Here is a 24,137-nt window from a genome sequence, read left to right on the forward strand (position 1 = left end):
TATTTCCATGAATCTATTACTGAATTTTTCTCTTGACCAACTTCTCGAGTACTTTGTAAACAACTCCTGATATGCTTATCTGCTGATCTGTTGGTAATGTGTCTCCTTTATGGAATGGAACTATTTTTCTCTCTTTCCACTTCCTTGCGACTAACCCAGAACCGAGATTCAAGGGGCACTAACAATTCCCTCACCCCCTTCACGTAAAACTCGAGCTGGTATATCATCCAATCCCACAGCTGTATTCACATTAAGGTTCTGTAATATGTTATGCACCTCCATTTCATTTACCTCAGTTCCCGTATAAGCCTTTGGCTCTCTCTCATTCCTGGAATATCACCGCCTGAATGATATACTCTTGCAAAGTATTCACTTAGAAATTCTACTATATCGACTAATTCAGTTACCTCCCTACCTTAGCATTCTCCTGTACTACCTGGGTTTTCATCTTTCCCTGTTTGGAGTAAATGATTATAAAGGTCCAAAAGTTGAGATTGTTTTTGAATACTACACATTCTGTGCTTAACTCTATGATTGCTACAATATTCTGGCATTGACATTTTTTCCATTAAAAAAAATAAAATTTCCATTAAAGTAAAGTAAAAGTAAAAGTAAAAAAAGTAAAGAAATCTTTAATCTCTTTCGCTGCAAACTTCTTCAGTTGGGTACTAACAACAACACTTTGTTTCATAACTTATTGAAGTTCCAAGGATACTCTAACAGGAAGGATCATGTTGGAGAATTGCATATTTGCGGCCTTTCAGTCAATACCATCAAATGGAGGTACTTTAACATCGGAGATCAAATCTGTGACATCTGTTTTCGATTGGAAACAGTACAGCATACATTCTACAGATGCTCTTTTGTAATGCATATTTGGAACAGATTATGTAATGTTTTGGGAATTCCATTACTTACAACAGAACACGTTCCTTATTTTTTTGCAGTACCCACCACCTGTGAACAATGGGAAGAGAATTCTGTTTTTTTTATAATTAATGAATTAAAATATTTTATGGGAGGATTTGAAATGGATTTAAACCAGCTATATGACATACAAATGCTTTATAATATTCTATTACAATAATAATATTATAGTATTGTGGAGATTTTATTGTTAAGTCAGTCAATTTTTGTATTTAGAAATAAGCTTTCTAGGAGATATCGAATTTTTGGCTAGGTGGTGTTGACCACCCACATTATGCAATATTCACAAGTGGGAGCTGTCTATTTTTATTATGAGAGGTTTTTTTGAATGGTTCATCCTCTTAGTTCATGTGATCGTATAGTCAACTGCAGGGATGACTGGAGAGCAATCCCAGGCAGAGAAGGCCAACTCAAGGCAGTTAACTCAGATAAGACTAACCACCTGGGTATCAGTCATCTTTGCACTTTAATTTCAACTGATCTTTTAGTTGTTCATCTGCATGAGACTGAGAAAAAGGAAAACTGATAGCTTTTGGCTGTATGATATAAAAGAGCTGAGGCCTTTTTCTCTATCTCTCATACTCTCTATCTGTCTTTTCTTTCTCCTAATACTACTATCAGGTTCTCTTGCACCTCTATACTAACTACTCTAGGCCTATGATGAGCACCCTCTTTACTTTTACACATCAATAAAGGTCAAAACCGATCTGGGTAGTGACCCTTCCAATAATGCATAGCATTATACATGTCTGGAAGGATATGTGCATTGCATTATGGAATACCAAGCCAATCAATGTGAAGTCATTAGCCTCTATATAGAAGTAGTCCAGTCGTGAAGTTATTTCATGTGCAAACTTTGTTTGCTTACACTTGGATAAAGAATGACACCAAGAATATAATTTCTTGGCATCTTTAATTTATAGTATAACCAAGTGAAAAAACTTGGCATCTTAGTTGCTGACTGCAACTAAGATGTCATCCTTTACCCTAGGAAAATAGCTGGCCTGGTTGGCCAAATGGTAAGTGTATCCGCTCTCCAGCCAAAAGGCTGAGGGTTCATATCCTGCCATGGGCATGGATGTTTGTGATTGTCTGTGAAAATGCTAGTGGTGGTGGTGGCGAACTGCAACTACACCAATACCATCTACTTGCGATGGTGTAGTTTCGGTTCGCTTTAGTTGGTGGATTGAGTTGTGGAGATGGAGAGCTGTAGAGTAGGTGCTATCCCTTGATGAGTCTTTGGACTCCTTGGAGGTATCACATAATAATAATAATAATAATAATAATAATCATTAGACCTTCCTGGAGTCAAAAAAAAATCATCATGTTAGGTCCCATGCACACACACAGCTTATCATACCATGCCTTCAATATATTCACAGTCTCCAAACTCATCAATCATACTCATGCATTCCAACCACCTACCATTCTCCACACAAGACAACTACACCTTCTTTATACTTATGCAGCTTCAGGGGATAGTTTCTTGTTCTCGCCATGTTCCATGAATTCTATGAAAAATCTTATCCACATTAATAAGGTAATAACTCCCTACCAACTTATATGTCTCAATCATGTCCCCAACCTCCTCTTTCTTTCCTCTAGACTTTTCAGTTTGCATTCCCTCCATCTGTCTTCATACTCAGTATTCCAGAGAACTGAAATCACATTAGTCAATCGTCTCTGGATCCTTTCCAAGATCTCTTCATCCTTTTCAAGACCAGGTGATCTTCAAGGTGATGACCAGGTGATGCATATGGATTGCTTTGCATCAGATCAATGCTTTACACAATGGAACCACAACATCCTTGCATCAGTATCCACTGTATTATTGACAAAATCCACTATACTGCCCCTCACAATTATAGTGAAATAATCAAGAAATTTTAGATCTCTTACCACCAGATCCCTAGTCTCCTCCACCTCCTCTAAGATATCCCACCAATCTTAAACTCTGCATCCCATCTTTGCTTTCCAAGTTTTATAACCTTACACTTTGCAATGTTGAATTGGTAACTTCACTGACTTGCCAGTTCACAAAACCTATGTAAATACCCTTGCAAAGCTATAATATCTCTTCTTAACTTTGCCTCATCTGCAATTGCATATCACCATTCTAACCTCTCCCAATATCATGAATATACATGTTAAACAATGACAGCTTAAGACAGACCTCTCAGGCACACCACTGGTGACTTTTTTCTTCTGGGATATTGTTCCCCCATACATAATCCACTATACTGCCCTCACAATACAGACAGCCAATCTCCAATCCAGCACACTAATCTACTATCTAACCAAATCCTTTCCAATTTAATTATCAGTTTATTATGTGGTAATCAATCAAAGGCCTTTGCAAAATCCATATTTTGTATATATCTCCCTTGTCTGATACGTTTGTCACCTTGTTCTAATAAGTAAGTAGATTGCTTAACCATGAACTTCCTTTGGCAAATGCATGCAGTCCATCAAAGAAAATTAACCCATTTCTGAATCTGTCCTTACTAACCTCTCTAACACTTCAACCATAATTCCAGACAAACAGATTAACCTATAATTTGAAGTCTTAATTCTATCCATTTAAATAATCACTGATTATTTAAATGATTAGTTAAAAGTTCTCTAGGTGTTGAAAAGTGGACTGTAGCAATGGAAAAGATGATCTTCTCCATTACATAGTTTGATTGAAGACACTCACTCCCTGTTTTTGGAACTACAGTATATGAATATGGGTTTGCTTTTGTGCTTTTGAGTGGATGTCAGCTGAGATTCAGGGGAGTACAGATAAAGTGTAGAGATGATAAAAGATAGATGGCACAGGAGTACCTCTCTTGAACATAATTAGCAGGATACCATCAGAACTTCATGCTTTTTTGGTATCTGGGTTGTTCAAGACTCTTATGATGTCTGGAAGGCTACAGTAAATATGTAGTCTAATGTTTGCATATAGTTGGATGGGAGTCCTTTTGGTTTTGATCATGGACGTATTGTGCTCAAACACAAGCACATCTGAAAGCAACTAGTTTCATTCAGACTGTTGTGTTGTGGGATATTTGCAGAAAATATCTCAAGCTTTGTTTTTAGTTTTTCTTCATTGCTGCACATTCAACTTTCCACCAGTTTAGGGAAGGGTGGAAACATGCAATGCTATTGATATTGTGATTGTGGCAGCTTGCATTATACAGTCTGTAATATGATTCACTGCTTCAGTGATAGGAAATAAGCTGAATATTGCAGAATCAGATTCTACTAAGGATGCAAAATGCTATCTAGTCAACTTGATCTATTTTTCCATTGTGATTTCTATATGAGGTAATATAAGGCTGCCAATATAAGAGAGTAGATACATCATGGAAAAATGATCACTCCCATGAATGTCTTAGACAGTGGGAATAGGGATCGTGAATAGATTATTTAAGTCAAATACAATGAATGTTTGAGTAGGTAGTAGGTATTGTTTCGAATGTTTAAAAAAGAGAGATTACTGTTGTCATATATGCTCTACAACTCTCCCCCCGAGTGGGGTATGACCCCACTCTTTTCGGGGGGGGGGGGTTGCAGCAAAAACAAGGGATTACCTTCAAAAGAAGGAAACTAATATTCATTTGGCATAAGATATGGAATATATGACATAGCATTGGTTGATGAACTAGCCCTAGGTTCAAGAGTGCTTGATAAAAAGTTCTTTTTTTTTGGAAAGAAAATGTCAAAAGGTTCTCTTGTTATGTGGTAAATCAAAGCAATAATGATTATGGAAGGATAACTTCTGTGAATGCTGTTTGTAGGTTGGTAACAGAAAAAGAAGAAATATTTTAATTATTGAGTTATTACTTGGCAGGATATACTAAGATGGAGATATTACAGTGACATATGTTTCAGGGATCAATTATTATTATTATTATTATGATGATAATGATTCAGGTCTCCATAGAGTCAAAAGACTCATTGTGGGAAGTCCTACCTAGAAAACACAAAGTCTGTCATACCACTCCTTGATCGTTCGTGCTCTCACCACTCTATCGGGCAATGCCCTCCACGATTCAACCACTCTCCATGCAAAGAAACCACTCCTCACCCTCTTGCTCATAGCTTCCTTTTGTAACTTCCAGGGATGGCCTATTGTCCTTGCTCCTTTCCCCCCTGTTCCACAAGTGAAAGAACTCCCAGTGTCAACTCTGAAACTACCTCTCAACAGTTTAAAAGTCTCAATCATATCACCTCTCCTTCTTCTAATGTACCAAACTCTGCAGTCCACATTCCCTCAGTCAATCCTCATAACTAACATTGTATAGTCCTGAAACCATCTTTGTTATCTGTCTCTGTATACTTTCCACAGTTAATTTATCCCCCTTCAAATCCTTTGGACCAAATTTGAGAACAATAGTCCAAGTGTAGTCTGATCAGGGCTTTATACAATGGAATGACAACTCTTTCATCTCTGCAGGTCAGCATCCTTCTCAGTATTGCAACAACCCTGTGGGTTACCTTCACCATCTTTGCAGTATGTTCCCTAAATTTCAGGTTTCTATCAATCATCACCCCCCCCCAGATCTTTGTCTCCCTTACTTCCTTGGTACAGTTCCTCCAATCAAGTATGCAGCCTCCCATCTATGTATCGCAAACTTCAAGACCTTACATCTTGCTGCAATAAACCGTTTATTCAAATCCTCTTGTAAGGCTGCCACATCTGCACTATTACTAATAACCCTTCCTAGCTTCACATCATCTGCAAACAACTGAATGTTCCTCTGCAATCCCACTGACAATATCATTGATATAAAAGTTAAATAATACAGGTCCCAATACTGAGACCTGCAGGAACAAGCATTTCTTGATATTGCCCCATCATACACAACTCTCTGATACCTATCAGATAGCCAATCCTGAATCCAGTTGACTAACCTGACATCTAAATCCATGTTCTGCAACTTAATTATCAGTTCATCATGTGGCATCCTGTCAAATGCCTTTGTAAAATCCAAAAAAATGGCAGAATATACCTTTCCCTCATCCAGTCCCACAGCTCTATTGACATCCAAAGTACTCAGTATTTGAAACACACTCTTCTCTTGCAACTCTAAACCTTGAACCTGTCCTATCCCTCTAGTATTAATACCTACTTCTCCAGGATGAAGTAATCCAATAAAGTTTTCATTGAAGAACTCCACTATGTCCTCCGCATCAGTCACTCTATTCCCATTTCTATCCCACAGTGTCATTCTTCCACATCATTTCTCCTCCTACTGGCCACATAGCTAAAAAATTCCCTAGGATTTTTTTTTTTTTGACTTTGGGCCAATCTCTTCTCATATTCTAGTTTTTCCTTCCTTACCATACTAGCCAGTCACTCTCCTGGCCTATGTCTTATATTCTTCATGCATCTGCTCTCCACCCCTCTACTTGTATCTCTCTTCCATAACATCTTTTTCACCTGCAGTTCCTGTTTGATATTGTTCGTCATCCACTCGACACCAAATTGTGTCCTCTTCTTCACTTGTGTAATATAGCTTACTATTTCTGCTAACAAATATTCCTTCACAATTTGTCAAGCACTAATGATATCTTGCCCTTCCAATTCCTCCCTCCATGGAATGCCCCAAGTTGATATCTAAGACTATTATAATCACCCGCCTTATAATTCAAAATACGTTCCCTTTTCTTTGATACTTCTGCATGTCAATTCATCTTCCAAGTCAAAACCACATGGCAACTCTCTCCAAATGGGAGGGAAGAGATGCCATCCTAGTTACAATCAGCTCTTCTGATGCTATGACCATTCCCTTATTACTACATGCATTTTCATCTTTCCAATTTACACTGCCATAGTTAAAATCTCCCATAACAATCATTCTTCTTACACTTGCTAAGCTCAACTGTCTAAACATCTCGTACTCCTTGGCTTATTGCAATACCCAACTAAATATCCTATCTTGCCTATCTCTACCTCACACTATATGTTTTCAAAACCATTAGTGTCACTGCCCTCAAAAGCCTTCACTCCGAGAGGACATAAGTCATCACGTATCATAAGCAGTACTCCACCTCTGCATTTTCCATTCCTATCCTTCGAAAAATGCTGTACCTCACTATTTCTATTCCTGTTATTATATCATCTTCTGTCAACCATGTGTCAGAAATCCCAATAATCTCTAGACAGGCTGATGCTATCAGTGCCATCAATTCATCTCCTTTATTCTGGATACTCCTGGCATTAGTATAAAGCATAAAAATGTCACTGTTTCTATACCTATCATTATCCCCTCCTGACTCTAATGGACTCAGCATTACCTGATGTATTCCTCCTTCTCCCAAGCACCTATTTCCACAGGAGGCAACTCCTGCTACTATCCAACTCATTCAGAGAACAGCAATCTCTCTCTAGGTGCCTACAACCTTCCTCATTCAAATGCAAGCAGTCTCTTGCATACAATTCCTTTCTGTTCTCAAATGCCCTCCAAGCATGCATGTATTTCAAGCCTCTCTTCTGACAGGCTTGAAATACATGGTGGCGAGAGATCTGAGATCTCTCGCCACCTGATTTACACTGTCTTATTCTAGCCATTCGTGCCCACCATCACAGTTATCTCATCCATGCTTTCACTCCCGCTTAATTGCCACAGCCACACTTTCTATCATTCCTCCCAGCAAACACTCCTCTGGCATCCTATCTTGCACACCGTAGGTCATAGATTACACCTCTTACCATGCTATTCCTTGATTGCTCACCTGCATCTCTCTCTCTCCTAACACTTTCTCTCTGTGTTCTCCTAGTTACCTGCTGCCTTGGCATCTCTCTATCCCTGGTTCCAGCACTCCCTTGCATTCTTCTCATTCCCTCTTTTCTATAATTTCTATTCTCTCTCTCTTCTTTTCTATCATTCTCATGGAACAGAGAAGATTTTTTCAATATCCTCTATGTTCTCAGAGGTTGAATAGGATATTCTCGATGTGGCTATTGGTCCATGTCTTGTGTTATGAGAATGTGTAAGAGAATGGCAGCAGCACTTCTCTTCCACAATCTGAGTATACTGTTAAGTATCAGCTCTGGCATAGTCCAGTAGAAGTAGAAAGAAAGGAATATAGTTTCACTGTATAAAGCAGATTTTAAGACAGAGGTAGAAATTTGACATGATCAGTATCTCAGGAGTTGTAGTTAAGCATTAGAAAAATTGGTTAAGGGCAGAATTTAAGAAAGCAGGAATAGGAATATAGTACTCTATATGGTGGTGGTGGTGGCTTTGTGAAGGCTAGGTCTGGCCTTATCAATTTGCTCATGTTCTATAAAAAAAAACATGATGAAATGGACAATGGTTACATCTATATAACACTGCTGGATGTTGCAAAGGCATTTCATGGAATTCTAATATGTAAATAGGAACTAATGGGGATGAACCTGAAGAAAGCATCATGGATAACAGAGTGATAGATATCAAAAAGTAGTGCACAGCAGAATAGAAGCCAAGAGAAAGCAAATGTTCAGTGTGCTACAGGACTGACTCTGTACTTATAAGAACATTCAATAGTTTGTAGATGTAAAACTCAGGAGGACAATAGTTGATAATTACATTTGTGATGTAGATATCCTTAAGGATGATTTACATATAAATTAATGAAGCCAAGAAATTATATTCTTTGTTTCATCTTTTATCCAAGTAAGTTTAAGCAAACAAAGTTTGTGTGTGAAGTAACTTCACGACGGGACTACTTGTATATAGAGGCTAATGAGATCACATCAATTGCCTTAGTATCCCATAATGCAATGCACATATCCATACAGACATGTATAATGCATTATGGGAAGGACAACTACCCAGACTAGTTTTGACCTTTACTGGTCTCATCAGTGGGAACCAGATCCAGAAATGATAGCAAGGTTGAAGTAATGCAGAAATCATATTTCCATATACAAGTAGCCAAAAGGTATCACACCTTATTACTAAAATACTCTGGAGTAGAGATAGAAGTTGAAAGTTTTTTCACTTGGTTATACTATAAATTAAAGATGCCAAGAAATTATATTCTTGGTTTCATCCTTTATCCAAGTGTAAGCAAAGAAAGTTTGTGCATGAAACTGCACAGTTTAATGATTTAAATTAAATCATGATGATTTAATTAGTCTGATAGTACGGAAAAAGAATAATTGTCAATTTAGTGTAAAAAATATAACATAATGTATGCACTGAATGAAAAGGGCAGTATGACATTGGAATTGGACTGCAAAAAATTTATGAGGCTAAGGATTTAGAGAAGGTGGACAGGAATTTCATGTCCAGAGGCATGCTGCAAAAGTTGACAAAATAGCTCAAAGAATCACTTTGATCTTCATGGATACATTGACAAAGTAGAGATAAGAAGGTTATTATCACTATTTATAAGGCTTCGATACAGCATCTGGAGTAACAAGCACAGACTTGGTTGTTGCAAAAATGGTGACTGGTCTATAGAGTGCTCCTACCTATGAGAATAAACTGAAGATTTGTTGTTATTATTATTATTATGATTCAGGCCTCCATGGAGTCACAAGATGTATCATGGGAGGACCACTTTAGAAAACAAAATATATTATACCATTCTATCAGGTAATGTATTCCACGGTTCAACCACCCTCCATACAAAAAAAGCATGCCTCTCCCTCTTGCTCATGATTTCCTACCACAACTTCCAGGGATGGCCCCTTGTCCTATGTCCTTGTCCCTGTTCTACCAAACAAAAGAACTTCCAGTGTCAACTATGTAACTATCTTTCAATAGTTTAAATGTTTCAATCATATCACCTAACCTTCTGTCTACCAAACTTTGCATTCCCTCAGTATATCCTCATAACTAACATCGTATAGTCCTGATATCATCTTTGTTACAAGGTTAATTTATCTCCTTCAAATACTAGGGACAAATTTGAGCACGGTAGTACAGGTGTGGTCTGATCAAGGCTTTATACAATGGAATGATAACTCTTTTAATCTCTGCTGGTTAGCATCCTTCTCAATATTGCAGCAATATTGTAGGTTACTTTCACCACCTTTGCAATATATTCCCTGAATTTCAAGTTTTTATCGATCACCACCCCAAGTTCTCTTGCTTTCCTCACTTCCTCCACTGCAGCTCCTCCAATGGAGTATGATAGAAACCTGTATGCTGCAACTTCAATCTTAGCTTATCATTCAGCATACTGTCAAATGCCTTTGCAAAATCCAAAAAAATGGCAGAATATGCCTTTCCCTCAACAACTGCTCTTGTTATGTTCTTATAAAAGGCAATCAGATTAATAAAACAAGAGTGCCTCTTAACAAATTCATGCTGACTCTCACATATAACATTACCCTCACTTGCCCAATGCTGTAATTGATCCCTCACTAATTTCTCCAAGCTCTTAACAACTATTGATGAAACACAAACTGGTTTATAGTTTGACACTTCCAGTCTGCTCCCACTTTTATGCAATGGCACTATCTTCCCCTCCTTAGGCACCTTTCCCGGCTCTCATTTAAAAGCCAAGTCAATGGAGCTGTCAGGTCTTCAGTACATTACCTCAAAACCTGTGGTGAAATCCCATTCAATCCCAATTACTGTATGGACATCCAAAGTACTCAGAATTTAAAACACACTCTCTTCTTACACTTCTAAACCTCAAACTTGCTCCATCCCGCTAGTATTAAAATCTATTTCTCCAGGATGAAATACTCCAATAAAGTATTCAATAAACAAATCCACTATGTCTGTTGTATCAGTCACTCTTCTCTCATTTTTATCCAACAATGTCATTCTTCTGCAATCATTTCTCCTTCTACTGGCCACGTAATGAAAGAATTCCTTAGGATTCTTTGGATCTCAGGGTCAATCTCTTCTCATGTTCCAGTTTGCCTTCCTTACCATACAGTCATGAGTCATATTGTTCATGCATCTGCTCTCCATCCCTCTCCTTATATTTCTTCCAATAATTTCTTTTTTTTTTAATCTGTAGTTTCCCATTTGATAATGTTTGCTATCCACTTTACACTAAATTTTGTTCTCTTTTTTATTCTCATATACAACTTGCCACTGCTGTTATTTAATATTTCTTCACCAATACCTAAGAACAGATAATATCTCATCCTTCCAATTCCTCTATCCATGGAACTGCCCCAAGTTGATTTATAAGATCATCTGCCTTATAATTACACAATACATACCTTTCTCTTTGATACTCCTGCATGTTTATTCATCTTCGAAGTCAAAACCACATGGTCCTCTCTCTCTAACCAGGGTTGGAGATGCTATCTCAGCTATAATCGGTCTCTTTGATATCCTTACATATCCATCTTCCAAGTCAAAATCACATGGTCACTCTCTCCAACTGGTGGAAGAGATTCCATCTCAGTTCTAATCAGATCTTCTGAAACTATGACCAAATCCAAAACTCTTAAGCCTCATGTTCCTTCTACTACATGCTGCCTAAGACATTTGTCTCTCAAAAATTCCATTCCCCTACTACTACATGCAATTTCCTCTTCCCAATTTATAGTGCTATGGTTGAAATCTCCCATAACAATAATTCTTTTTGCACTCGCCAAGCTCAACTGCTTAAACAACTTCTGCTCTTCACCCTCTATGCTCCCTGGCTTATAGCAACACCTCACTAAATATTCTGTCCCCCACCTCCACCAAAACCATTAATGCCATTGCTTTCCAAATCCTCCACTCTGAGAGGACACAACTCCTTACTTATCATAAGTGGTACACCACCACCCTGTTTGCCTTACCTGTCCTGCCGAATCAGCTATACCCTGCTACTTCTATTCCTCTCGGTATATCATCTTCTGTCAACCATGTCTCAGTGATCCCAGTAATCTATGGACAGTATAAGGCTATCATTGCCACCAACTGATCTTATTTATCTCACATACTCCTGGCATTAGTAAAAAGGATCATCAGAGCATTATCCCGGTTTCTATACCTATCATTTCCATCCGAACCCCAAGGGATTCAGCATTCCATGATGTATTCCTCTTCTTCCAAGAGACTATTCTGACCACTCCTGCTAACATCTGATCTCCATAGAGTTAAAGGACTCACTGTGGGAGTTCCATACTCTATCATTTAAAAAGATCATCAAACTGTCCATTAAACCCAATCATAGGTTCCACACCCACCACACTTTCAGATAGTGCATTCTATTCACCAATCAATCCCCATGCACAGAACCTGCTTCTAACTCTCCTCCTCACACTCTCCTTATACAGCTTCGAGGGATGGCCTCTTGTTCTACCATTGTCTTCCTTCTTTTCTGTCTCCTCGACATTAATCTGGTGACAATCCCTCGCCAACTTGTCTTAATCATGTCCCCCCTCTCCTTCTATTCACAAAGCTCTGCAAGTTTGCAATTCCCTGGTATCTATCTGACATTCCATAGAACTGCCACTGACTTATTATTAACCTTCTCTGCACCCTCTAGAATACATCCTCATTCCCCTTGAAAAAAAAAGGTGACCAAATTCACACTAGTTCATATGTTGCCTGATCAAAGCCTTATACAAGGGAACCATAACCTCTTTGCTTATGCATGTCAATGTTTTCCTCATTATTGCCATAATCAATTGTGATATTCTTGAAGTTTTAGTAATATGAACCCTACACTTCAAGTCTCTGTCCATTACCACTTCCAACTCCTCCAGCTCCTTCAAAATTTCCATATCAGTTGTATAGTCAGCATTCCAACCTTGCCTACCAAATTTCGAGATCTTGCACTTTGCAATTAAGCTGATAGTCCACTCACACAATCTGTCGAGATCCTCCTGTAAATGCTTTATCTGCTCTACTTCTCATAGTTCTTTTTTGGCAATGAGATCTATATCTCCATTAAACCAGTCCCAATGTCATTACCATACAAGTTTAATAATAATGACACCAAAACAGATCCCTGTAGCACTCCTTTGGGAGTCACAATGTAGCAAGACTCATGCTCATGTTAAACAGGTGTGTCAAAGGTGCTATTAATTTCCTAGAGCATTCATTCATTCAGGATGTGGCGATATATTGTCAAGTCCTACTGCCTTATTGACATCAAATTTACTTAATTCATCATATAACTCCTGCTTATTCACATATCAATCTCTCTTCTTTGCGATACCCCCTACACTCCAGCCACTCATAATGTTGCCTTCATGAGGATACTTCAACTATGTCCTCTGCATTGGTCACAATCTGCCAGTATCATCAATTAGCATCATCCTCCCATGGTCATTTTTTCTTCTACTTGCCAGATATCAAAATAACTTGCTGCAATTTTCCTTAGCTTGATTGCTCCCTTCTTCTAATTTCGCACTTTCACTGTCTTTACACAGTCACCTTCCTTATCTGCTCTTTTTACTCTTCATGTAACTGATTATTACTGATATTCATCTTGTGATGCTTCTTCTTCTTCCAGATTTCATGCTTAATCTCTTTATTCATCCATTTTACTCCTACCTTATTTAGTCTTTTCACCTTTGGAATAAACTCAGCCATTGCTGCTGTTAAATGGCTCTTGATCAATGCTCAAGTAGCATCTGTCTCCTTTCCACGCTATCACTCTCAGTTGTCTCCTAAGCTTTGCATAATCACCAGCTTTGTAGTTCCACATATCTCTTCTTCACAGACATTCTTATATGACTTGCTACAATCCAAGTGATCACTTCATGGTCTCTCACTAATTGAAGGAAAATTAGACACTCCATTCACAATCACATCTTCTGATAATATAAAATATAACCAGCTCTAAGACACTTAACCCTTGTGTGCCCTTTGCTACATATTGTCTAAGATGGTTGTCCCTTAATAACTTGAGAAATTCATTCTTCTTATTCCTTCATGCTATCTTTTCATTCAAATTAATATTGCCATTTGTCACCCATAATGATCACCCTTTAATTGCTCACTTAGCCAAGTTGCTTATGCATTTATTTGTCTCCACATTGCCTGGTCGGTAGTAACAAGTTTGCAACTTGTGAGTTACAAAGTTTAGTCGATAGGCAAGAAAGAGATAGATATGCTATAAACATATAAGTTACTGGCAGAGTTTTATACAATATATTATTATTAACACCAGACCTCCATGGAATCAAAAGACTCATCACAGGATTTACACACAGCCACACACAATGCTCATCAAATTGTGGTTTAAACTCATTCATCACTTGAGCTCCACTTGCCAACCATGCTACATGCAAAGACCTTACTTCTCACTACCTTGCTCAAACCTTCCTTATAGTATTTAGGAATGGCCTATTGCTTTACCTCCTTCTCCCAATTTATGAAAAATTTCTTCCATATTAATCTAGTGACAATTCCGTATCAACTGAAAGGTCTCAAGTATTAGAATCCTCAAGATCTACCATGACCAGTGACCTGAACTCATATCTCTTAGCTATATCCCAGAGGAGCAAGGACAATGTTGTAAACTTCAATGCCACCAAAACTCAGTCCTGTCTGATCTCTTGCAAGAAAGAGCTTACATCCCCCCCCCCCTACCTTCAGTAATACTGAGATACCCAATCACGATCAGATTTCACTACTCGGACTAACCTACTTCTCCAATCTTTCCTGACACAACCACATTTCAACTATAGCTTCTGCAGCTGCCAAAAAACTTGGTGTACTTTTTCACACAAGACCCTACTTCACACCTTCACAGCTGTTATATATAAAGCCTCAATTCTGTCCAGAAGAGGGCAATCCAGCTAATTAATGATCTCTCTCTACCAAATAACCACTTCAATCTTTCTCTCACAGATGTTCGTTTTCTGCCTTGTGCCTCTTCTACAGATACTTTTATTGGCAGTACTCTGCTGAATTGGCCACTATTATTCCTTCACTCTCTTCCAAAATCATAAAATCAAAAACCACTGCTAACCAACACCCTTTTACAGTCCATCTTGAAACTCACCAAACCAACTTCACTGCTGCCTCCTAGAGGAGGCAGTGAAGTTGGTTTGGTGTTCATTTCATCTACTTCTGTCCTTTGGAACAGTCTCTCCCACTCTGCCTTCCCCAAAGATTACAACCCTCAGCTGTTCAAATAAAATGTGAACAGATTCCTCCTTTCTTCTATTCCTCTTGCCCAAACAGAACATTAATGTGCTATAGGTCCTGTGGCCTTTCTCATGTGGATCAAATATTTAAAAAAAAAAAATCACATCCCTTCCTCCTCCTATTCACAAGGCTTTGCACATTGCATTCTCTCAGTCTGTCTTAATATCCCATGTTCTAAAGACCAGTTACTACCTTACATAGTCTTTTTGACCCTTTCTGATATATAGCCTCAACACCATGAAAGCCAGGAGATCAAATCTATCCAAATAATCCATATGAAGCTGGATCAAGGCCTTATACTATGGAACCATAACCTCTTTATTTCTGCAAGTCAAGGTCTCCTTTGCATCATTGCCATAATCCAATGTGATGACTTCACAACTTGTGTTATATTATCCCTAACTTCAGGTCCTTGTCCAACACCATTCCCAGATATCTGGTTTCCTGTATTTCTTTCAAAATTTCTCCACCAAGTGTATTCTGCAACCCTTTGTTTCCTACCAAATTTCAGAACCTTATGCATTCTAACATTGAACTGACAGTTCCATTGACTTGCCCACTTATACAATTTATTCAACTCTTCCTGTAAGGCTAACAATATCTGCTTGACCCCTCTTCATTCTCCCCAGTTTTGCATCATCTGCAAACAGTTTCACATCCTCAGTTAAACCTACTCCAATATCATATATGCTGAGGAAATTTTCCTCAGCATGTATGATATTGATAGGACAAGAGAGAGCAAGGGGTCACCTCAGTAAGTTGTGTAAGAGTGTGGTTGACAAAGGCATGACTAGATACTGTTTGCTCAGAGAGTGGTGAATGAGTGGAATGGGTTGGTTGTTGCCTCAGCAATCAATGAATGCTTTGTCAAATAGTTAATGAATTTAAAGATAATAGGTATTTTGTGAATAATAGTTTGTGTGGGCCTTCCACAATCAGTCTTCAGACTCCATGGAGGTTCTTAAATCGTAAGTTAGTAATAATGGTGTTTAGTAAAAGGTTTGAGTGCTAGACTTTTTCATTTTGAAGAGTGTGTTAAATGGAAAATACCAGTCAGAATGATGAATGCATGATCATTGAGCACATTTAAGGAATAGATGGATGGTATGTTTTTTTTTTGTGTGTGTGTGTGTGTGTTTGTATTGTATAGTTTTGATTAATGTAATGCATTCATGGCTGTATTCATGCAGTAACCTTACTATTGCAGAAAAGTTTTTAAATATATAAAATAAACTGTTGAATAAAAATTGTACCTTGTATGCTAATTTATAAGGACACTTGTTGCCAAATCCAAGAGGTGGCTCCATGTTCTTCAACATATCGTACATTTCTGAGTAATGTACAAAACCACTGAAAAATAATGCATGATGTAAAAATACTATTTGTATTTATAATATCTATTTATATTTATAATACTATTTGCGTTTATAAAAATATCTATTTGTATTTTGATGCTCATTATTATATGCTTTTACATTTATTATTCTAGAATATTAATTGATTCAACTATTTTCATGAACATGACATTAAATGTAATGCATAATTTTAATAGATACAAAAAAACGATATGAATCAGTTTACCACGATAGGTGGAGAATGAAATTTACTTGGCTAGTTACACATCTTCACTATCAAAATAGCTAACAGATAGAATAAAGAAATAGTGTGACCATTGAAGAGAAGAAAAGATGAAAGGAATAGAATATTTCCAATAGAGAATAAATTGTAAAATGTGAAGAAACTAATCACATTTAGAGAATGTAGGTGATAACAAAATTATTGCACTCATGTTTACTTTTGTATCGCATTAATAACATATAACAGGATAAAATACGATAAAGAAAGTGTTACCTGCTGATAGTTAGCTGGATGTAACCATCATTTCCAAAACATACAGCAATTTTCAGAAACATATACACTACTGCTAAGTATATACTAGAATAATTCAACTTGTAATGGAATACTGGAACTAAAGTCCTGCTTGAGCAAGAGATACCTGAGATACTTGAATGAGAAATACAACCACCTTGCTTATTAAAGACCTAAAGTGGCTGCAGCCATGCTTGCTGCTAGAGCAAGGGTTCTGGTTTCTGTGCCCTCCAGTCTTCCCCTATGCAGTGAGAGTGACACCCTCAATGACATACCAATCTCACTGTAGAGGGCTTGGACCCTCCCCTATTTGAGGATACAGCAGTAAAAGGGTTCTACAGGCTGGCCGCTGGATGGTACTACATAGGACCAAACCAGTTAGTAACAAATCTGAAGGCTTCCTGATCAGTCAGTGTCAAATTCTGCAGCCATGGATTTTGCCAGTTTGTGACTGGTAGGAGACCAGATACTGTGGTTGCTGTAGGAACTGTCGCAGCCATGTATAGATGGGAGACCAATATACTAGAGCAATAGACTGATATACAGGAAATCAATATATGTTTCCTCTGTGTGGGTGATATGTTTACAAGTCTGCCACTTCTCACTGCATGCCCCACTTTCTCTTTATCACTTCCTTGTCAAATACAATGGACCACAACACAAAGAAATGTGGTTTAACTGGAGATCACAAAAATTCTCCCGCAAAAAATAGCTAACAGATAGAATAAATAAATAGTGTGACCATTGAAGAGAAGAAAAGATGAAAGGAATTTTTTAAGAAAAAATTCTTAAAAAAAAAAAATTCAACCAAAAAGAATCATAATAAACAACAGAAATCCAACCAGAAGAATCTTAAAAAAAAAAAACCCAGCAGAAATCCAATCAAACAACCCATCAACATAAATTCTTAAAAAAAAAAAAAAAAAAAAAGTTCCCACATCCACGGCCTAAACAACAATTTAAACAATGTGCACCATCACCACCATCTAAACCAGAGGTACTATTCCTATAATAACCCCAGCTAGCAACTTCAACAGCCACTGTTCACCTCAAATGCCCAAACTATGCATTACACAGGATTTAGAGAAAGATGTTGAAAGTTTATTTTTCACTTGGTTAGAGTATAATAAATTTAGTTTAATCCTTTATCCAAGTGTGAGCCAACAAAGTTTGCGCCTGAAAGTATCTTCAGGACTGGGGTAAGGTGGTACAACACTAGGGCACTCCTTGCAAAGGTGGAGCAAGCTACCAACATTCCTAACTCAGTATCTCCCATAATGCAAAACACATCTCCTTGCAGATATGTCTAATGTTATGCATTAAGGGAAGGGCCACAACCCAGACTAATTTCGACCTTTATTGAGGTCTCTTCAGTGGGAGCCAGGCCCAAGTGGAGATACCAGGCAGAAGCATCTTTCTCTAAATCCAGAGTAATTTATTAAAAAAGGGTGGCACACCATTTGGCAACTCCTATAGGTAGAGATGACCTGCTAATGCTTCTGCCTGGTATCTCCACTTGGGCCTGGCTCCCACTGAAGAGACCTCAATAAAGGTCGAAACTAGTCTGGGTTGTGGCCCTTCCCTTAATGCATAACATTAGACATATCCGCAAGGAGATGTGTTTTGCATTATGGGAGATACTGAGTTAGGAGTGTTGGTATCTTGCTCCACCTTTGCAAGGAGTGTCCTGGTGTTGTACCACCTTACCCCAGTCCTGAAGATACTTTCAGGTGCAAACTTTGTTTGCTCACACTTGGATAAAGGATTAAACTAAATTTATTATGCATTACACAGTTCTTTCCACCATGAGGGTGGCACTTGTGCATTCATCTGAACTGACATACCATGCCAGAGACTGCAAACCCTTGAATCCCAACTGTTTGATCTACTTTAGCTCAAACCTTCTCTATCAAATCAACCTGTCCGTTTCATATGTTCCCTCCATCGCTCTCCAAACTCCATCAACTACTCTGACCTCTTCAACAATCTCTCTCTCTCTCTCTAAAGCTTGACTTTTTGCAGTTGAAATAACTCAATAATGAAGTCATCCTTCCATTTTCATTTTAAAAATTATGGACTTTACAACCGTGTTTTAAATAACTATTTTAATTTCTGACATTTCAACCTTCATATTAAGGTCATCATCTGGAGTATATACAAATATACAAGAAACAGCTGAGTTACATTTCACACAGTCAGTAAGCTAAAGAAACAATGATTTGATCACCGGTTATTCTACTGGCATGACCACTAAAAAAAAAAAAAGGAAAGAAAGGATGAGGTCATCTTTCTTTGAAACTTCAAGGTCCATAACCGACATTGGCTCTCCTTCCCCAGTTTCACTAATCAAGCAGGCAGGGATGCTGAGATGTTTGCCATTGACCTATCTCAGATCTTCCAAACAGAATAGCTAACGATCTCCTTCAATTTGCCAACACACTTGACCGCTTCCCCCCCCCCAGATATACTGTGGTTTTCGGTTCTCCCCTTGCCCCTTGGTAACTTTGACCACAACCTCATACAAGTCTCTTTTGCCACAGAACTATCTTCACCTACCAGTACACAATATTGTGTCTTTTGGCATTACAAGGGTGCCAACTGGGACCTCATGACTTCTATTCCTCCTTCCCCATGGTCTGACTATTGCTTCACTTCTGATCCAAACATCTGCTCAGACTGAATAACAGAAATCATCCTCACAGGAATGAAGGCTTTCATCCTTTATTCCACTCCAAATTCTCAGTTACTATCCAAGACTTGGTTCTCAAAAAAAAAAAAAAAAAAAAAGTGTGCCATTGCTGTAAAAGAAAAAAAAAAACTTCTGTTTACCACAAATGGCTCAAGACCAAAACTCCAGCTACCTACACTGTAGCTTGCAACCATTGTAAAAGAATCATCACCAAATCCAAGTCAGACTTTGAAAGGGCCAAATGCTGCAATCTCGCCTCCTGCTCAAATGATAGTCGCTTCTTCTGGTCCCTTGTCAATGCCACTGGGCTCATCTTCAGTCACACTTAGGTTTCCACCACTCTCACACCCAGATGGTACTGTAGTTACTTCACCTAAAGACAAGGCCAACTTACTGGCATCACTTTTCTGTTCTAATTCCTGCATTGATGACCCAGGCAAAGTTCCCTCCACTCTACCAAGAATGTCTCTCTTTACGTAATCCATAGTCTTCCATAAAAAGAAAGCTGAAGAATCCTAAATAACCTAGACACAAATAAGGCATCTGGTCCTGATGGTATCCCACCTATTGTGTTAAAAAATTGTGCCCGAACTGACACCTATCCTGTATCATCTCTTCAATCTATCCTATTCAATTGGCATCTACCCTACAACATGGAAACAGGTCCACATCCAACCACATCCCAAAGAAAGGTGGTAAAAGTCAACCAACAAACTATGTGATATTGCTCTCACTTCTGTTCTCTCTAAAGCTAAGAGTAACCAAAAAAACCAATTCTTGAACCACCTAGAGTCATACCAACTAATTAGTGACCAGCAGAATGGATTCTACCACTCGCAATCTACAGCTGATCTTCTTGCTTTCGTCACTTACCTCTGGCCATGGAGAAATATAGAGAAACTCATGTGGTTGCCCACAATATTTCAAAGGCACTGATCAAGTTTGGCACAAGGGCCTACTTAACAAACTGCCATCCTATGATCTGCCTTCCTCATTCTGCAATGGATTGCCAACTTTCTCACTGATCACTCACTATGTGTCATGTTGAATGGTTTACTCTCCTCAGATTTCCTCACTAATACAGGAGAACCCTACGGTTCTGTTATTTCATCCACTCTCTTCCTCTTGTATATAAATGACCTGCTCTCTCATACTTCCAATTCCATCCATAGCTTTGCTGATGACAGTATACTCCATTCCTCCTTTTCATTCGAGAAACCTTGTAATGGTCAAGTATTAGAATCCTCAAGATGTACCATAACCAGCAACCTGAACTCAGATCTCCTAGCTATATCTTAGTGGGGCAAGGACAACGTTGTAAACTTCAATGCCACCAAAACTTAATCCTGTCTGATCTCTTGCAAGAAAATGCTCACATCCCCCCCCCCCTCCTGCCTTCAGTAATACTGAGATATCCAAGCATGATGAGATTTCTCTTCTTGGACTGACCTGCACCTCCGATCTTTCCTGGCACAACCAGATTTAAATTATAGCTTCTGCAGCCACCAAAAAACTTGGTGTGCTTTTTTGCACAAGACACTACTTCACACCTTCAGAGCTGCTAACTCTATACAAAGCCCAAATCCACCCAGCCATGGAATATTGCTCCATATTTTGGTGGTGCACCAAAATCCTCTCTAAGATTATTCGATTCTGTCCAGAAGAGGGCAATCCAGATAAATAATGATCCCTCTCTCTCTCTCTCACAGATGTTCAATTTCTACCTTGTATCTCTTCTATAGATATTTTCATAGACAGTGAATTAGCCACTATTATTCCTCCACCATCCTCCAAAAATCATTAAAACAAGAGCCACTGCTAACCAGCACCCTTTTACAGTCCATCTTGAAATTCACCAATCCAACTTCACTGCATCCTTTTTTATTCCATCTACTTCTGTTCTTTGGAACAGTCTACCACACTCTGCCTTCCCTAAAGATTACAGCCCTCAGCTGTTCAAGCAAAATATGAACCGATTCCTCCTTTCTTTTATTCCTCTTGTCCATACATGGTACTAATGTGCTATAGGTCATGTGGCCTTTTGTGTATTATATATAGTAAGTATTGTACTGATGTTAATATCGATCAGATATATATATATATATATATATATATATATAAAAGATATTGGAGTAACGGAAGATCTTAAAGTCTCACAAATTTTGAATAAATTACTGCTATAATAGTTGAGATTTTGCAAGTGCTTCCAAAATCTTAACTATTTTATTACAAAAATAGTCCTTCATATTTGTAATAGCTTGTATATGTAAGATTTTTTGTTTTCATCCATTTGATCTTGAGCAAAAGCATTTCCAAAGCACTGATCTACCAATTTTGACTTACTGCAATGGAAGTAGCATATGTATGTCTTATGATAATATATTTATATATATTATCATAAGATTTATAATATATATATTTATATATATTATAAATTTTTAAAGTAGCAACTGCTACTTTAAAAATTTTGATATGAATCTGTAAAAATATCATCCAACTTAATTATTTAAAGCTTAGTTTATTTTGTCCTATTGTACTGATGTTAATATCATTTATTTTTACATCACTTCCACATGAGAAGCTGCATGGCCTGTAGCAAATAAATGCCATTTATGGGCTCAAGATCCAAGTAACCTAAATAAAGTAAATTATATTTAACAATAAATTATATTTTTGTTTGATCCTTTATCCAAGTATAAAGTAGTAGTAGTGGTGGTCCTTCCCATAATGCAGTAATATTATGGGAACAGTATATGAGGCAGAGGCAAATGATGTGCAAGACCAAGTGAAAAAACTTCTACAGCCAAGTTTGTTGATATTCCACTTGAAGAGTTGGAGAATGAAGTCTTTTTGGAATACTGCATGGAAGAGGATTGTTCCATAGAACTGAAGTAGATGGAAAGGCAACTGGGAGTAGCAGGATTGGTGAGTCTGCAGTTCAACTGTAAAAGGCTGCTGAACAGCTGCTGCTCATGTTGCTGTAGGTTTAACAGAAATGGGGTAAGGGAGATCATGAATTCTGTGGAATTACACCCATGGAAATATCTATAAAGAGCCATGGTGCAGAAATGGTCTCATGAGACAGTGGATGGAGGGAGGGAGGGAGAGAGAGAGAGAGAGAGGTTGTTAATCAACCAAACTGTTCTCTTCTCAATAGCATCAAGAATTTTTAGAGAGATATTAGGTGCACTGCACCAAATGTGAGAGCAATGTTCCAAGGTTGTGGGGAGGGGGTTGGAATATAGAGTAAGTAACTGGATGGATGTAATGTCTTGAGCAAAAAAAAGATTTTTTTTTTTGCTCAAGTATTTTGGAAGCTGAGGATGCTATAGAGGTGATATTTACAGAAAAGGCTAGAAGTAAGAATCAATCCAAGAAGAGAGACCTGAACTAGATTGTTAAGTTGAGCATTGTCAAATGTAAAAGAAATAAAGTATTTTTTTTTGTGGGAAAAAAAAAAGACAAAACTGTTTTGGCAGCATTATTGAAGGTGACATAGTTATTATCACCCCCATTGAAGGATGGCATGGAAATTAGTGTTTAGGGCATTTATTCTAGATGATTGTCAAGCTTGAGATGTTTCATCATTGCCTATGACAAACTATGGTAAGTTGAGTATAAAGAGCTATCAGCAGCAAAACAGTGAATAGGATTTGAAGTCAGTGAGAGCAGGTCATTCATGTATATGAGAAAGAGGAATGAGTACAGTAACAGAGTCCTGAAGAAACCTGAATTAATATGAAAATCTGAAGAGAGAGAGAGAGAGAAAACACCTTCCATCATTTCATGTAGTGAACACCATCCACAATTACATATAGTCTGACTTTCTCCCTTTGCAATTGGGTTGCCAACTGCAAAAAGAGAAATACAGACCACAAAATGGCAATTTGTTGAGAAGCCCTTGCCAAACCTTGTCAAATGCCTTGAAGAGGTCAAGTGCAACGACACAGATTTATCCAAGTAAGCAGGAAGATCTGCTGTGAATCATGATTGGTGAAATCCATATGTGTGATCTAATTAGTTATCAGTTCTCCAAGTGTTGAACAAACTGACTATTGAAGACCTTCTCTATTACTTTAGACCAAACTGAGATGAGAGCAATAAGTTAGTAGTTTGAAGGTCGATGCTTATCACCATATATGGTGATAAGAGCAAGTGTTCAATCAGGAGCACATCTCTTGAGCACAATCCAGGAATCCATCAAAACAAAAAGTTTCTTTGTTATCCAGACTGTTCAAGATTCCTCTGATGTTGTTCTAAGGTTGGCTGTTTCATTTAAAACATCTACATCTGATAATGTTTAAAACAAAACAGCCTGTTAAAAGAACCTATTATATACATAGTAAATAATAAGGTGTCCTCCCGCGATGAGTCTTAAGACTCCTTGGAGGTGTCACGAATAATAATAATAAAAAAATCAGCAACATGACGGTGCTAGCTGTTTATTTTAAAACATCAGTTTTCTACTATCTACATCTGATAATGTTTTAAACAAAATGACAAGCACCTATATGACCTGCTGGCTCACCATATAACAGGATCTCTTTTATTCCTTTTTTTCCCTCCAATTATTTTCAGTTCTTTTAAACTCGTAGTTGTGTAATTCA

At 37.9% G+C, this 24,137-nt stretch overlaps 1 protein-coding gene across 1 annotated transcript in view; it reads right to left on the minus strand.

Annotated features, from left to right (window-relative positions):
* Window positions 1-24,137, minus strand: part of LOC150103937 (voltage-dependent calcium channel type A subunit alpha-1-like) — a 1,762,795-nt gene that overhangs the window by 334,792 nt on the left and 1,403,866 nt on the right. The window contains exon 34 of the mRNA XM_090397103.1: window positions 16,226-16,322. Within this exon, the coding sequence (XP_090253229.1) occupies window positions 16,226-16,322 (97 nt within the window). The remainder of the gene's footprint in view (window positions 1-16,225; window positions 16,323-24,137) is intronic.

Source organism: Typopeltis vanoorti, chromosome 8 (genome assembly GCF_054136105.1).
Source record: "Typopeltis vanoorti isolate ZY-2024b chromosome 8, IOZ_Tvanoo_1.0, whole genome shotgun sequence".
Taxonomy (NCBI): Eukaryota; Metazoa; Arthropoda; class Arachnida; order Uropygi; family Thelyphonidae; genus Typopeltis; species Typopeltis vanoorti.